The sequence below is a fragment of the Argentina silus genome, assembly GCF_951799395.1.
Source record: "Argentina silus genome assembly, chromosome: 17".
In the NCBI taxonomy this organism is placed as follows: Eukaryota; Metazoa; Chordata; class Actinopteri; order Argentiniformes; family Argentinidae; genus Argentina; species Argentina silus.
In genome coordinates, this window is record NC_139671.1 from 6,983,511 (window position 1) to 7,001,192 (window position 17,682).

General features: G+C 42.4%; 1 protein-coding gene across 1 annotated transcript; it reads left to right on the forward strand.

Moving 5' to 3' along the window:
• Positions 1-1,488: 1,488 nt before the first annotated feature.
• LOC310818049 (apolipoprotein B-100-like) lies at positions 1,489-17,198 on the forward strand (the record flags this gene model as incomplete). The annotated part of the gene is made up of 26 exons (XM_083688807.1): positions 1,489-1,546; positions 2,307-2,351; positions 2,838-2,950; positions 3,067-3,212; positions 3,356-3,503; positions 4,042-4,194; positions 4,457-4,581; positions 4,684-4,769; positions 5,031-5,481; positions 5,638-5,755; positions 5,861-6,007; positions 6,121-6,332; positions 6,548-6,770; positions 6,889-7,062; positions 7,161-7,364; positions 7,473-7,640; positions 7,766-7,971; positions 8,360-8,542; positions 8,650-8,780; positions 8,876-9,077; positions 9,364-9,536; positions 9,686-9,861; positions 9,992-10,107; positions 10,266-10,639; positions 11,211-15,916; positions 16,098-17,198. The coding sequence occupies 26 exons, from the start codon at positions 1,489-1,491 to the stop codon at positions 17,196-17,198; spliced, it is 9,939 nt and encodes a 3,312-aa protein (XP_083544933.1).
• Between the last annotated feature and the right edge of the window lie 484 nt (positions 17,199-17,682).

The following is a 17,682-nucleotide window of genomic DNA, read 5'->3' on the forward strand; positions in this document are numbered from 1 at the left end:
TTTGAAATATTGTATATACCACTTGATTTCTACATATCTATTCAATCCTCCCAAGTTTGAGTTGCCTTACTCCAGATCTGAATGTGCTTGATTTAGGCCCACTCTGTTTTAGTAATACATAGTTGGATATGGCATTATAGTTCTGGTGTCAGGCTAGTTTAGGACCTAACCCACTGTTTTGTGTTTTATTTTTTAAATCTTTTTACTTTTCTATAGTACATCTGAAATGCAATCTCAAAGTTCTGGCCCCTTACATTACCCCTTATCTTCGCTCACTTCACCAAATCAATGACTGGTATCTATGAACCCACATTTGTTCCAAGACTTTTCTATAGATAATAATGCTCTACAGTCCCGTGGGCGCTGTGTTCCTCTGCCTGATTAAGTTATCTTCCTACTGCTATGTATGTCATCTCGCTGACTGAGTGCACTTCTTTTATAATCCTGATCAAATAGGTTCTCATAGATCTCTGTTAAGGGGTGAAAGGTCGGCCCACAGTATCCTTATGACAACCCAATATCCTGCTTTTTTAATGAGTTCGCATACTGTGTATTGAGAATCAGGAACAGTCCTCAAAGTAGGTTATCTATTGCCTATGCCTCATGTGCACTGGATGGATGAGACTTGGGATACTGTAGTAGAACATGATACCTATGACAGGTGACTAATATTTTCTTATGGGCAATTACATTTATGTTGAGTAAGCATTGATAACCTATAATTCATGAGTAGTGTGTATGCCTTTAGTATATTAAAACGATAACATCTATAACATATTACATATTTAGTATTGCTTCTCAATAAAATAATAAAAAAACCTATATCCTGTATTAGAATAAAGTCAAATTGAGTTAAATCACAGTCCATTACATTTTGTGTATTTCGGATTTGGAAGCATTTGTCCATCTGCAGTTCATGGTTAGATATAATGCCAGTAACAAAGATATACTCACAGCAGGCAATGTACTAAAATACAATGGTCTGGTAACATGTTTAGACAACTAACCTAGACTGCATCATGTTAGTATGGACTGTAACAATGATTTTCTTGTGTGAAAATCAATACATTGTACCACAAATATCCATACAGTCAAGTCATGAAACAAGACAAAATATATGACTTGGGACATTTTCAAGACATGTTTCAAAAGACACAGCAAGTCTATTGTAAAACCCCAAATAAGTTGTCTCCAAAACATGAAAGAACCAATCAACCATGGGTTTAAAACAGTAAGTAATCTAATGCAATCAGAGAGTGTCATCAAGTCCAGTGCTGACTGACAAGTCTTGGGAGTGTTTGTGAAATGGGTTACCTTTGGCCTGCCACAAGGACTGACTGAACCTTGGACACTTTTGCAACCCTAATTGGTCACATACAGTGAGATGGGTATAAAGTATAAAAGCCAAGAGCCAAAGCTAGAGAATCAGTCGTCACTGAGAGTGGACTCCCCTATCCCAAAGGCTTCCGGAGCTTCATCCAACCCATCATGGGGGATACTAAGCTCTGCCTTTTGCTGCTGCTGCTGAGCGCCTATGCCTTGGCCCGTAAGTACTGCTGAACTTCCATACAGACAAATGTAGAGCTTTTTTTAAGTCCTTTTTTAAGCGTATGTTGCAAAGGAGTGACAAACTTTCCATGTCCACTTGAAAAAGCCTGCTGGCCTGATGTTCTGGGGATAAACATAGTGTCCTGGCCAATAGGTCGTTAATCACATTTTGTCTTTTTTGTGACTAATATGTAAGTAAGACATGTAGTTGTTTGTCTGTCATAGTTGTCAGGGATGTATGTCTGACATATTTCTTTAAAGCTGAGAAGTTAGCATTTTTATATGGCTCTAATTTTATGAGAATAGCTTTTACAAAATGGCAGCAAAAATATGTTTACGGACTCCAGCACATTTACAGTGGAAAACTTTCCATGTCCACTTAAAAAATCTTTTTGTTTTCAATTGTGCTATTGGCATCACAGAGGGGGAAACAAGCCCATCCTATGGATAGAAAGACTACATCCCATTCTTATATTTTTTTATATATATAATTTGTATCAATCTGTCATTGATACAAGTATAGTGAGTGTAAGCAGCTACTCTGCTAGATTGTATTGTAAAGATGTGTTTATTGTTATGAAATATCAACAGAAAGGGTCTGTAGTAGATATGCTTAGTATAGTAGGTATTTAGTATAGTCGTATGTTTGTTTTCTAATCTGATTTTAATCAAACCCTTTTCATTTTAATGGGTGATGATCGGATGAATGGTCTGTTTTTTAATCTGCTCATAATTTTTTTTTTTTTATTATTTCACAGAGCAAGATGTTGGGAGTGCAGAGGGACAATCATCAACATGTCCTCGTAAGTTACATATTTGGATTCTTAATTTTTATAATTATATTAAGTTTATAAATATGTAAAGTTTATATTTAACTTTGTGAGAGGGTAGGAAAATGTAGCTATCAATGAACATGGTCTAATAGGAGATGATTTGAAAACAGCCTGACTTTCAGCCAACAAGCTAAGAGAAATCTGTACAGGCAAAATGTTACAGGTTGAATCTACAAGGGTTAACATGACCATAATCACCCACTGAACTTCACGTCTCTCAGCTGAAATGTGTGACTTTGAACCCATACTGATGAGATCACCATTCAGTATCATGTTGTCAAGTTCTCTTAGTCAACACTATCAATTTATTATGCAAAAGGCAATTCCAGAGTCCAGGACTACTTATCTCACAAGAGATAAGATGTCTTTAGACAAGTCCAATCAATATTTATTGCTATCCTTTTTGGAAAATCATTTTAATTACAACATTACTTATTCATGACCCCCTCTTTTTAGTGGCCAAGAGGTACAAGAACTTCAGGAGGTTTGTTTACCAGTATGAAGCTGAGACCCACAATGGCGTGAATGGAGCTTCCAGTCTCAAAAATGGCCCCAAAGTTACCTGCAAGGTAGTACCCACAGCCCTCTGTTAACTCTTCAGGGCTCTTATTAAATTTCCCTTCTCTCTCTTAAAGGGATGGTTAAAGGGACAGTTCTCTCACCATTCCTTTTCTCCCTCGAACAGGTTGAGATTGATGTGCCCCAGACCTGCAGCTTCATCCTGCGCACCACAGAGTGCTCTCTGAGCGAGGTCATTGATGTTGGCGAAGAGGGAACCCCAGTGTTTGGGCCTGCTGCCAATGCTGAGGCTTTCCAGATTGCCATGGAGAAGTAAGTAATCATGTCACTTTATCACACAGGGATCCAAAGACCTCTACCATTGCTTTATCCACCTCTATGATAGAATAAGACCTTGCCATACCATAACATGTACAAAATAAGTTGTCACTAAAATATCTTCCCTTATTTACCAGAAACCCCCTGAAGGTCATGGTTGAGGGACAGAATGAGGTGAAACTTTTCCCTGAGGAGGATGAGCCCACCACCATCCTGAACATCAAGAGGGGTATCATCTCTGCTCTTCTTGTGCCTGTACTTGAGGAGGAGATGAACAAGGAAATGGTAAGAGTTGGGTTAGTTGGCTATTTCCACTCCTGACAGGTCACAGCCAGTCACTGGCACAACAGTCATCAATCAATATAAGTCAGTGTGTTGTCACGGCAGTTGGATTTTGTTTGTGATACTGATTTAATCAAAGATACACAAATTGCGTAATAAAAAAGATACAATGACCCAATCTAGGGTAGTAAATACTGAACATCAAGTTCCCAGAATGACTGTGTTTTCAGCTACAGGTCAAAGTCCTTGACAACCTTTATCTTTAGTGTGCTCCACCTGGCACTCGATCACATGGGGCTCATTATTCTAGATCAATACCAGGGTGCCATTGCAAATAAAGATTTGTTCTTAACTGACCTGACTGGATAAATAAAGGTTAAACAAAACAAATAAAAATATGTTGTTGAATAGCTTTAATGGTGTATGTGGAAAAAAAACACAAATACTAAAGTATATGTGTACATCTGTATTTCCCCTTCTGAAATTCTTCCACATAAATGTTCAATCATCTTTCACTCTTAACATGTCTTATAATTTTCAGGCCACCATACACGGAGTCTGTGATACCGACTTAACTGTCAATGTCAGGGAGGACATTGCCACTGAAATCACTGTCACCAGGGACCTGTCCACATGTGATAGCTTCCATGCCCAGAGGGACCACACCAGCCCCCTGGCCCTCATCTCTGGCATGGTAAGAGCCTGGACAATGACTTTCAATATTGTAGCCATCCATAATATCAAGATATATTCACTGGTGATGAAAGTATAAAATGTATCAGGTTATTTTTAGATGGAGCATTACATTTTGATAGAATTCAATAGAATATAGTAAAGAAGAATATAATGCAGATATGTATGTCATAAACCCAGTAGTATTCATTTGTCATCAATTATCATCATCATGATAATTGTTTACCTGACAAGACATTTTTATTGTATTTCCCTGTCAACAGCAACATCCTCTGTCCAAGCTCATCAGCAGCACCCAGACTTGCAACTACAAGTTTGACAACCAGAAAAAACACATGACTGCTGGAACCTGCACTGAGAAGCATATCTTCCTGCCTTTCTCACACCAGTAAGTCCTCAAAACACAAAACCTGCTGTTCTGGTGAATAATGTAGTGTCCTGGCCAATAAGTCATTAATCACATTTTGCTCTGTCTTTTTCCTGAATACAGGAATGAGTATGGTGTTTCAACACTGGTGAAACAGACTTTGACTCTGCAGGAGACCAGCAAGATTAATGACAGGGTTTTCGACCATAGTAAGTATTCCCAATGTTGTTCTCTGGACAAAGTTCCTCTTTTACCTAAACCATATACTAGTATATGTGTTAGGCATTTATTACCTAAATTCCTACAACCCTTAAAGAGGAAATTTGAGATTGGTACATCCATTTATTTTTCATATAGTCCTTGATTCTTGAAGAATATAACTTATGAGCTTAGTTCAACTGTCTTACCCTAAAATCCCCAAATCAGTTGTCTCCTAACCCCATTAATTTGTTCTATTTCCATCTCTTAAGATGAGGCCAACCTAAAGACCCTGACTATGGAGGCTGCTGAAGACAAGGCTCCCATCCAGACCAAGGATGCCGCTCTGGTCACCCTGAGGGAACTGAACTCCCTGTCCAAGACCACCCAAGGCCACCAGCGTGCTAGCACTTTCCAGCGACTAGTGTCTGACCTCCGTGGGCTGAAGAGTGACTCTCTTCTTCCTGCTGTCCGCGACATGTCTGACATCTCTCAACCTCTGACCTGGCAAGCCCTGGTTCAGTGCGGCACCCCAGAGTGCAGCAGTGCCATGTTGATGCTCCTCAGGGAATTTCAGCCTGAGTCTGCTGAGGTTGATGCTGCGGTCTATGCCCTGGGACTGCTGCCCAACCCCTCCCGCCTCCTGGTCAAGGACATGCTAGCAATGGCTCAGTACCAGCAGAGCAAGGCCATCATGTATGCTATGAGTAACACCGTCAGAAAGTAAGTCAAAATGTATATTTGGTTTTTAGCATCTTTAATGGAAATATGAAACGCTCATTGCTTTTGATGACTTTATAAACATGGTGGTGACTAGTGACTGTATTGTGGATAAGTATTGTACTCAATGTTTATTACCACCCTCTTCTGTGTTACTAGGCTCTACCAGTCTGAGGGCAAAGTCACCCCTGAGATCACTGCCGTGTATGAGTTCATGGCCAGCCTTCTGGGTGCTGATTGCTCTGGTGAAAAGGAGCTAACATTCCTGGCCTTAAGGGTAAACTGCTGCTTCCATGCACTCTCTAGAACCAAATAGCATGGAAACCACAGTTTCATTTATCCATGTTTATCTGACTCTCTCCTTATTCAAAATTGTGTCCAGGTTATTGGCAACATGGGAGAGGCCATGGCAGCTGCAGAGCCCAACATTAAGACAACCCTGCTGAAGTGCATGAGGCAGCCTGCCACAACACTGTCTGTCCAGCTGGCTGCCATCCAGGCCTTCAGAAGGATGCCTGTGACTGATGAGGTAAAACTCCAATAGCAACTTAAAAGATAACTTATTTTCTTTAAATGCACTGCTGTACTATAAGACATGCAAGAATACATGACTGATTAGCTGCCATTTGTTTTCCTTTCAAGGTGCGCTCGAACCTCCAGAGGGTCAGCCAGTATGCCAAGGGGGCCGTGCAGAAGCGCCTGGCAGCTTACCTGATTGTGATGAGACAGCCCGAGGCCAGTGACCTGGAACTGGTGAAGAAAATTCTGACCAAGGAGTCAAACATGCAGGTCAAGGCCTTTGTGTCTTCTCACATCTACAACATCATCAACTCCAAGGACCCAGAGACCAAAAAGTAAATATATACCCTATTCAGATTAATGTACTTTCATATACCAAAAGAAATGTAAGCACTCACTGTATTATACTTCGCTTTGGATAAATAGCATATATACAATATATATATATATATATGTATATATTTAGAAGATGAACATAATGTTGATCCACCAGTATTAGTTTGCTTGCTTAATCTTTAATCTTAATCTTTAATCTTTCTTTTCTCTTCAGGTTGGGCATGAAGATCACAGAAGTCCTGCAGGACACTGATGCAAACACTCACAGTGAATTCACTACAATGTCTCGCGACTACAAGATGGAGGCTTCCATGCCAGGAAACATGCAGACAAGCATGCAAGGAAACATCATCTTTGATCCCTCCAGCCAATTGCCCAAGGAGGTCATGCTTGAGACTACGTTAAAGGCATTCGGCTATAATATAGACATGTGGGAGGTATGTAAAAAACAAAAAATCTAAAGAAGCTACATTTTTAGTAACTTGTTATAACAGTCAATTTCTGATTTTGTCATATCCACTCTTTGCATTAACCAACCGTTGTATTGGTCGATAGGTTGGCATGGAGGGTAAAGGCTTTGAGCCAACCATTGAAGCTCTGTTTGGCAAGAACGGGTTCTTCCCAGACACAGTGTCAAAGGCCTTGTACTGGGCTGGAGATAAGATGCCAGACAAGGTCAATGACCTTCTGAAGAACTGGGCTGCCCCCTTCAAGAGCGAGAAAATTAAGGTGATTGCCATCATTTCTTTCTCTTCAAAATCTGCAAACATTAAGTTTGAATTACTTGCTGTTGTGGCCATCATTAACTATATCAAACTTTTTTTCAGGTCCCAGAGAACATCATGAGGGAAATTGTCCGCAACTTCAACAAGCTGGCAAAGGACCTGCAGGCTCAAGAGTCACCTGAGGCCATGGCCTACCTCAGTATCATGGGAACTGAGCTTGGCTACATTAAGGGTAGCGAGCTGAAGCTCATTGCCTATAAAACAGCAATGTATGCTGATATCTTCATGAAGATAATGCCAAGAGAGGTACTTCACACACAGACATCTTCCAATACTTCATAAATCCCTTTTATTGTAAGCTATATCCTGCATAGAGAATTGATTTTCATCATAACATATGTTTTTCTTTATCAGGCCATCCAGGCGGTGCTAAAAGGCACTGACAATGAGCTGTTTGCCCATTACATCTTCATGGACAACAAATTCTCCCTGTCAACTGCCTCTGGCTTCCCTCTGAGTTTTTCTCTGTCCGGTACCTTTGCCCCTGGAGCCAAAGGAGGCATCGAACTTTTACCAAACAGGGTATACATCCCACATTCTCTGTTCTACAAAGAAACTCAATCCAGGTTATTTAAAGACAATCTATTTCTGTCTTTTTTACATTCATTTTCTAATGTGCCTCTTACTATCAACTGTTTTTTGAACAGAATAAAATATCCTTCATGCCGTCTGTGGGAGTGGAGTTTGTGACAAAGATGGGAGTCCACATCCCAGATTTTGTTGTCTCTGCTGTTGAGATGCACACCAACATTTACCATGAGAGTGCTCTCAATGCCAAGATCAGCCTGGACCAAAACCAGATCAAGCTGACCATCCCTGCCCCTGAGGGCACAACCCAGCTCTTCAGAGTCAGGTAAAAATATAAAAACACCTGGATATGTACAGTACCAGTCAAAAGTTTGGACACACCTTGCCAAAAGTGTGCAAAGCTGTCATCAAAGCAAAAGGTGGCTACTTTGAAGAATCTAAAATATAAACCATATTCTGGTTTATTTAATACTTTTTTCTTTACTACATAATTCCATATGTGTTCCTTCATAGTTTTGATGTCTTCAATATTAATCTATTGAGTGAGAAATTGAATGAGAAGGTGTGTCCAAACTTTTGACTGGTACTGTACATTAAAATGTACCTCAAAAACCGTTGATACATTAGATTTGTTTTTATTCAGGAAATTGGCTGTACCAATTAACATATGTGTATAACATAATTTGGGTTCTTCTGTACTTCTCCAACAACAGCAACAGAATGCTGACAGTAACGTCTGGTCAGACCACCCTGATCCCCCCCATGGATGAGGGCAGGACCAATGCTGTGCGCTGCAGTCGTCTCTTCTCCGGAGTGGAGTACTGCACCACAGTCCGTTACTCTACTGCTGGCCCTAATGCTGCTGCTCCTTACTTCCCTCTGAACGGAGAGACCAAGTAAGTTAAAATGTTCAGGAGATTGAGTGTTTGTTAAGATATTGCCAGTGCACCGTATTTTAATAAGTTTACATGAGCACCATACCCTAACATGGCATCTCTTCAAGGTTTGCTGTGGACATTCAGCCCACTGGTGAAGTCACTGAGTACACTGCCACCGTTGCTTATGAGGTTCTCAACGAGGGCAAGGAAGGTCGCCAGAAGGTTGATTCGCTGAAGATGATCCTGAGAGCAGAGGGTATGAGCATTTTTGCAATAATACATTTCATTCTGGCATGTGCAGTTTGATATGAAACAACAAGCAAACTAATCTCTGGCTCTTCCCGGCTTTAGGTGCTGAACCCACTGAGGCCACAGCCACCATGAAGTACAACAGGAACAGGAACATCGTGTCCACCAATGTCCAGATCCCAGACTATGATGTGGAGGCCGGAATCAGAGTGGGCCTCACTGACAGCAGTGCCAAGGGAAAGTCCATCACCATTGAGATCTCCAACCAGAACATCCCTCAGCTATCTCTGATTGGTCGTGCCAAGTAAGTACACACATGCACCCCATACAGCCACATTTATTGTTCAGTTTCTTTATATTTTCTTATATTCTTATATCTTATATTTTCTTTTTACATATTAAATGTTATTGATTTTTAGCTCATGATCTTATCCATATAAATTCAGACAACGTAATATGATATACTGCATGATATGTTATAGAATATATAAATAGAATACATACTATACATAGTCAGTTTCTATATGGTTGTGTACATGTTGTCAACACATTGTATCACAAAGGGACTCTCATGGTTTTCTCTCCCACAGGCTTGATGCCATGACTGACGGTATACTGCAGGTCCAACTGCTGGTGCCCTCACTCAAGACAGACGCATCACTCACCGCCACCCTGAAGAATGCAGAGGGACTCACCCTGGAGATCCAGAGTGACATCAAGCTCCCAGAGACCTCCTCCGTACAGGGAGTTATCTTCAAATATGGTACATTGATAATAAAAAAAATGCACAAATTAGCACTATGTAAAGAAGAGGCTTGGTCTTTACTCTCAAACGTTTAACTTCAATGAAATAGACACATTTTGAGAGTTGAATGTACAGTGTAGTACTAATAAATCATGCCGTCTCTTTAGCTGAGGACCAGGTCGAAGTTCAGCTGATGTCCGACATGAGTTCTGAGATCCATAACCTCATCCCTCACGATGAAGCCTTCCAGAGCTGGCTGAAGCAGCTTGCTGAGGACATCCTGGATCAGAAGGTGGTCAAGACTGACATGAAACTGCGCCACATCTTCTCTAAGTCTCTTGAGGCAAGAATGAACACCTTATACTTTTCATAGCCTTTATATTATTATTTCCATACTTGTTTTCATCATTCTCTACAAGTCAAATACATGGTGGAGAAGAAACTCATTGGTGAATACAATGCATTACTAACAGGCAAGCAACATTTGGCTGGACAAGATCACCACTAATGTTCCTTATGTTGAGACCCTGAGGGACAACATGCCAGAAATTACACTGCCCTCTATGCCCGAGAAGCTGTTCCTGAAATCGTAAGTACATCTGAAAGCATCACCTCTTGAGTGTCTTTTCATAGAGTCTGGTAATCTTCAATGCAATGTCATTGTCCATAACAATGTATATAGACATCAAACTGAAAGTAATGCCCACTTTCATCCATTCACCTCTGCTTCATTAATTCCTTCAACAGTGAGAGCACATTTAAATACCAGTTCAACAAGGAGCGTGTGACCATCACCATCCCCTTGCCTCTCGGAGGAAAGTCATCTGAGGAACTGAGGATCCCTCCCATTTTTGCAACCCCATACATGGCTGTGCCCGAGATCGGCCTGGTGATTCCTTCCCAGGAGATCCAGGTTCCCACCTTTTCCATCCCCTCCGACTATGACCTCACTCTGCCACTCATTGGAATGGTGGAAGTGTCTGCCAAGGTCAACAGCAACTATTACAACTGGGAGGGTACCGTCTCTGGTGGCAACAACACTGTGGAGTTCCCCAGCTACATCGCCAAGTACAAAGTGGTGGCTGGCAGTCCCATTGAACTCCTCTCTTACACATCTGAAGGTAAACTTTCTCTTTACTTTTGTAATGACCTTGGTTATGTAATGGCACATGGTTCATTCCATTTTCAAGTTTCTCTAGTTGTTTGGTCACACTTTGTATTAATTTACCCCTATACCCTATGTAGTAGCTCTGTGAATACTCAAGTTACAACATTGTCTTAACAAGCTGTTGGGAAATGCTTTGTGATTACATAGTAATGGAATTCTGCAGTTTGTATTACATACGTTTTTCAATAATACAAACCTCTTAAATCCATATATCATGCACTTTAAAAAATTACAATGCAACAACATAATACAACATTGTTAATAGAGTAATTACAGCCGTACTATACAGGTATAGGGGCATGTTGGGCAACTAAATGCAAAAGGTTGCCAGTCAATTTCATAGGTAGTTGTCTTGTGTGTAGGTAAGGAAAATTGTTATTCTCATATTTTCACCTCAGCTTACATAAATACTGGAGAGGGTTAAGATGTTTGCTAGTATTGTATATTTTCTAGGACTCGTTTAATTGTATAACTCACCTTAAGTGGGTCAATATGACTGATCTACATTGTGTGTCTTTCTACAGGAACTGCACTCATTGCTGATGGCCCAGAGGAGACTTTGAAGGCCATCGTTAATGGTTCCCTGAGCCACAAGCTCATTGACACCAGCTTTAGCATCATGGAAACTGTCAGTGTTTTAGACAAGGTGAGAGCAACAGGACACCACAAGGTTCAGGCTTTCAGCCCTCTGGGTCTGCAAATGTCCCTGGATGTCACCTCCCAGTGCTCCCTGGCCTCTGACATTTTCATCGGAGATGCTAACATGGATGGAAGTGTGACCATTGGACCTTTGTCTGCCAGCACCACCTACTCCCAGTCCTTCTCTGCTGAGCCAATGAAGAAAGAAGCAAGAGCGGAGTCAACACTAAGGGTTAACTCCCCAATCGTTGAAATTGTTAACAGGATCAAGGCAGGGTATGCTGATGAGCAGCTTCTGATTGAGTCTAACACCAACATGAACAATGGCCCCATTAAGCACACTACCAAGTTTAACATTGGCTACAAGGAGGCCCAACTTACGGTCCAGTCCGACTCTGTGACCAAGGCTGATGAGAGAATGCTTCGTAGCCAGGTAGACTTCACTGCCACCAGAACCGAAGCCACCATCAGGGTGGAGAACCAGGCTGATGATACAGAGAACCGTGCCTACTCCCTGCTCTCTGGGTCCCTGAACCCCACAGGTATTGAGATCAATGCTGATGCTTCCATCAATGCCTTCACCAACCATGCCTCCCACAAAGCCACACTGACACTGAACAAGGAAGGCCTGGCCACCAGCTGCACCACAACTGCACAGAGAAGCCAAATGACCTTCGAGAATGTCTTCCACGGTGGAGTTGATACCACTGGGGCCAGCATGTCCATCAAGACCAAGGGAGCCATTCAGGAGAACACAGCTGAACTCAACGTGGAGGGGAAAGTTGGAAGCTCCGAGGTCTATTTGAACAGCATGTACAAGGGCAACCTCTTTGATGCCAACACCCGGAACAGGGTGAACCTGAGGGTAAATGAAGATGGCTTGGCCTTCTCCAACAACCTGGTTGCTTCCCTGATGGACATGAAAACTGAGAACACACATTCCCTGACTCTGACGTTTGGAACCCTGGCTGTCCACTCCAAGACTGATAACTTCATTAGTGACAGGAACACCTACAAGCATGACATCTCAGTTGACATGCAAGGCTCCACTGCCTCTGTGAATGTGAACAATGACATCAAGATCATGGATGTCAACTTTGTCAATGAAGTCCAGTTCAAGACCGAACACTACACAATGGAGCTGACTGGCAGCCTGAAGGGAGCCTATTCAGAGGAGGAGCTGAAGCACACCTATGAAATCAGCTTTGCAGATCTGACTGCCACCGCTAAGTGCAGCACCAACGGAAAACTCCTCGGAGCTCAGATGACCCACAACACTGACCTGGAGGTTGCTGGTCTGTCTGTGAAGTTCAACAGTGCAGCTAACTTCAACTCCCCATCTCTACGTCTGGATAGCACTGTCCACACTGTTGCTGAACCCTTCACTCTCAACATTGACGCCATCTTCAACTCAAATGGAGAGCTGAATCTGTATGGAAAGCAGAGCGGTGAACTGTACAGCAAGTTCCTTCTGAAGGCAGAGCCCCTAGCTTTCTCTCACTCCCACGAATGCAGGGCCTCAACCACCCACCAGCTGGAAAATGGAGCCTCCATTGAGACCAACATGGACAACAAGTTCAACAGTCTGATGACTCTTCAGGAGCAGACAATCTCATTGAAGATGACCTCCAAACTGAACAACCATGCCTTTGACCAGGAACTAACTGCCTTTAATAACCTTGAAAAAATAGGAATGGAAATGACAGGAGCTGTCTCCACCAACATCTTGACCAAAGCCAGTGTGAATCAAGAGTACGCCATGTCTGGTTTCCTGAAGTATGACAAGAACAGTGACAGCCACTTCATTCAGATCCCATTCATTGAGTATCTGCCTGCAGTCATCGAACAAGTCAAGAATACAATGGTTGGACTGATGGACAACAGCATTGAACTGTTGCAGGACATTGACACCAAGTATGAAATCAGAGCCAAGATTCAGGAGAAGACAAGAGACCTAAAGGATGTCATTGACACCTTTGACATCAAGTTGTTTGTTCAGGATCTCAAGAACTTCATCAACTCCATGGAAAGTAAAATTAACAGACTGATGGCCAAGTTTGACTATGAAGAAATCAGTAATGTGCTGAAATCAATCAAGGACACTATTATTAGATGGTTCAAGAAATGTGACGCTGCTGGCAAGATTAATGCAATTTACAACAACATTGAGGAGTTGCTGTCCAACTATGAGGTTGAGAAGATGGTTGAGAATGTCATGGATGAGGTTGTGGAAATTATGAAGCAATACCAGCTCAGAGAACACATTCAGTCAGCTACTCATGCTTTCAAGTCAATTGACATCCAGGCAGTACTTAGCAAAATCATGGCACCTGTGAATAAGTGTGTGAATGAACTGAAGTCCTTTGACTACAAGCAAATGGTTGATGACATGAGTGCCTATTTTGACAAACTGATCCAGAAAATCAAGTCTTTTGATTATGATACATTCACAGAGGAGCTGAAAGAGAAAGTCACTGAGATAAGCAAGATCCCATGTTTTGGAAAATTCTATGCAGAGTTCAGAATTACCTCTCCTGACTACAGCCTAAGGACCACTGCTGATCTGCAAAACTCTACCACTACCCCAGTGACACCTGAGTTCACAGCAAACATCAACTCTCAGGCCACATCTACCTCTGATCTCCTTGCCTACACCCTGGACGCCACCGCTCACATTGCTGTGCCCAAGATGAGCCGCCTCTCCCTCTCTGAGAACATCAAGGTTGTGCATACAGCTTTCTCTGTGGACCACCAGGGAACAGTGGCCCTCTATGGAACATCAGCACAGGCCTCCTCCAAGACCACTGCCAAGGCCACAACTGACCCCTACACTGCTGAGCTTGTTAGCAATGCATTCTTTGCCATGGAGAGTGGAGTGTCTGCCACGCTGGAGACTTCCTATAATCACAATGTGAACCTGCCACTTCTTAAAATCTTCAGCGAAACATCCATGAAACAGAAGGCTGTTGCCCTCCTTGAAACTGGCACAGTCACTCTGACCATTAACAATGAGGGGAAAGGAAAATGTGACATTAACAATATGTGGATAGATGAGGGAACCCACGAGAGCGACATGAAGGTTGTCATGAATATCGACACTGTCAAGCTGACCTTCACTGGAGCAACAGACAGCCATAACCTGCAGATGAAGCAAAATGTGAATGCTGAAGTCGTTATTTTCAACCACATCATCATTGAGGCCAATGCTGAGACAACAACTCCCTTCATCAAGAGCAGTGTTGCTGAGCTGAAAGCACAAGCTAAGGTGCAGGATCTGAAAATAGAGGCATCTGCTTCCCATAATGCAATACTGATTGGTAACATTGACGGAACTCTTTCCAACTCCATCAACATTCTAGTGACTCCCTGGGAACTTATGTTTGACACCAAGAACAAGGAAAACACCAAGGTTACTCTTCCATTCAAGCTGTCTGGAAAGGTTGATCTCCAGAATGACTTTGCTATTACCCTAAACTCTGGGGTGCAGCAAGCTAGCTGGGTGGGTCTGGCTCGATTCAACCAGTACAAATACTCCCATTACTTCACACTGGACAACGGTGAGAAGGAAATTCAAATCTTAGCACAGATGAATGGAGAAGCAAACCTTGATGTGTTGACGGAACCCATCACCATTCCTGAGATGACTGTGCCATTCCTTGGTGTTAAAACCCCATCTGTGGAGGATTTCTCTCTATGGGAAGATGCTGGTCTGAGCCTGCTCTTGGCCACAACTCAGCAGACATTCAACATGGATGCCAAGCTTAAGTACATGAAGAACCCAGAGATGTTCACCATTGATGTTGACATGGAGCCCATCTTCAATGTCATCAACAGGAACTTCAGGATTCTGAGCAAGAACCTGATGACTGGCAAGGATATGGCTATTGCCTTCCTCATCACCTCTATTGACGTCAAGGCAGACTATGAAAAATACAACATTGAGCTGCCCAAAACCCTCACAATTCCATCATACAAAGTTCCAGTGGTGAATATTGAGGTGTCTTCCTTCACCATTCCCCTGCCTGACCCCAGTCTCATCACATTGCCTTCCCTGCATGTACTATCTGCGCTTAACAAGCTTACACTGCCAAAAATCACTCTGCCAAAAATGCAGAAGAGCATTATGATTCCTGTCATGGGTGACCTGATATATGAGTTCTCCATGAAGACTGCTGTGATCACACTGAAGGCGAATGCTCGCTTCGTCAATCAGGATGATATCATTGTCCATTTTGATGCCTCCTCATCCTCTGAGTTGGATGTTCTGACCAGCAAGATTGAAGGCACTACCACCTTGAGCAGAAACGATGGAGTGAAACTGGCCTCTGCCCTGTCTTTGGAGCACAGCAATGTTGAGAGCAAACATGACAGCACCATCAGCCTCAATAATGAAGGTGTGGATGCCTCCATCACCAACTCAGCTAAGGTCACACTCCCTGTCCTGGCTCTGGAGCTCAACCAGGAGCTGTTTGTAAATGCCCAGGAGGGCCTCATCGTTTCTGTGTCCTCTCCATCGAATGGTCTTCTTGGATTCCAGCTGCAGACCAAGCGCCTAGCTCAAGTGAAAGGAAGACTCTACAGCCGCTATCCGGTAAGACTCATGTTTGTTTTATTCCCTTATCAATTACACTGTACATTAAGCCTTTATAAACCCCAAAAGAATACGACAATATGTCAACCATGTACCCAAGAGCATGCCACATTGCTACATTCTGCAATGCTGTTACACTAACCTACATCTGTTTCTGTTCTTTTTTCATTCTCTCGTGCAGTCTGAGCCCACAAATGATGTGGATATTCTGACAATCAAGATGTCTGTGATCAACTCAGAGAAGCTGAACCTTAAGACAACCTGGAATATGGAAGCCCCTTATGAAATAATGCTGGGAGTGAAAGAGAGGGTGCCCGTCATTATGTCAACAGTGACTGATATAATTCACAAAACATACAACAAGATCACCAGGTTGCCTAGCAGACTTGAGGTTCCTATTGAGCAGATCAAGGAACAGGGCAAAGAAATGTTCAAGAGGGCTCTTGAACACATTGCAGCTTTAGACATTACTGACAAAATCATGTTTGTCCTCCGGGAGAACCAGAAGAAAATTCAGCTTCTGCTCGATGCTGCTGTAAAGTTCTTAAGAGAGACCCAGTTCCAAATGCCTGGACTTCAGGGGAAGATGTCCGGACTTGAGGCCTACCAGAAAATTAGCACCTTCGTCACTGAATTGGCTACGGAGGCTATCATTAAGGTTCCACAATTCTTTACCTACTACAGTGAAGCTGCTCTCGATTATATCAGAAACATAGAATTCACTCTTCCTGGCTCCAGCCATGTTGTCAGCGGGGGAGAAATCCTGATTGACTTGACGGCCTTCTCTAAGAAAATCCAGGACCAAATGGTTGTCATTATGAAAAGCCTGGGGGTTATCAAGCTGGAGGACATTGTTGAGAGGTTGTCTGAATTTCTTCGCTTCAGTGTTGAGAAAACTGAAGAACTCCTAGTGTCCCTGACATCTCAGGATGTAGAGAAACTTTCCACTTGGATGAGTGACGTCTACACTGACGCCATCAACTCTCGTGCCCTGTCTGATATCACAATGCAGGTTGATGAGGCCAGAAGAATTGTTGAAGAATACATCAACATTGTCAAAGCTAAGCTCCAAGACCTTTTTGCTGACATGTCCTTTGAGCAGCTGAATGCTGACATCCAATCCTGGATTGACTCCATGGTCAAGCGCTTGAATGCCTTCCACAACAAGGTCATTGAGTTCCTGAAGGAGATTTCCAAAAATGCTGAGTCTTTTGTGAGTGTGAGTGACAGACAGATGGACATTGACATTCCTCTTCCATTCTTTGCTAAATCTTCCAGCTAAATGGCCGCATAGACTGAAGTGTCAGCTGCTTTGCTCCCTTTGTGTCTTGTTATATTTAAAAACTTTAAGGAAAAACATCAATAAAGACAATTTTTACTGCAGATGACAAGATTATTTTCTTTATTTCACTCAAGCACTTATTTATTAACTTTATAAATCTTCAGCTAATTTGAATAGACTACAGCAGAGAGAAATGTAGTCAGTAGGTAGGTCAGTGGTTACTTTTCATAATACTATTTTTCCCCTCAGGGGGGTGCTGTTTAGCAGTCCAACATTCTATTGTGTCTGGAGTCTGAGAGATACACACAATTGTATTGTTGCCTTTTTTGAGAAATAGATGCTTTCTTAACATGTGGATTACACAGCCTGAGTCAAGTCAAAATGCCTGCCTAACAGCCACAGCAACAAGGAAAATGTAGGCCTATAGTTTTTTCCCCAACATAATTTCTCACCAGAAAATGAATGTCCAACTATATACAAAGCA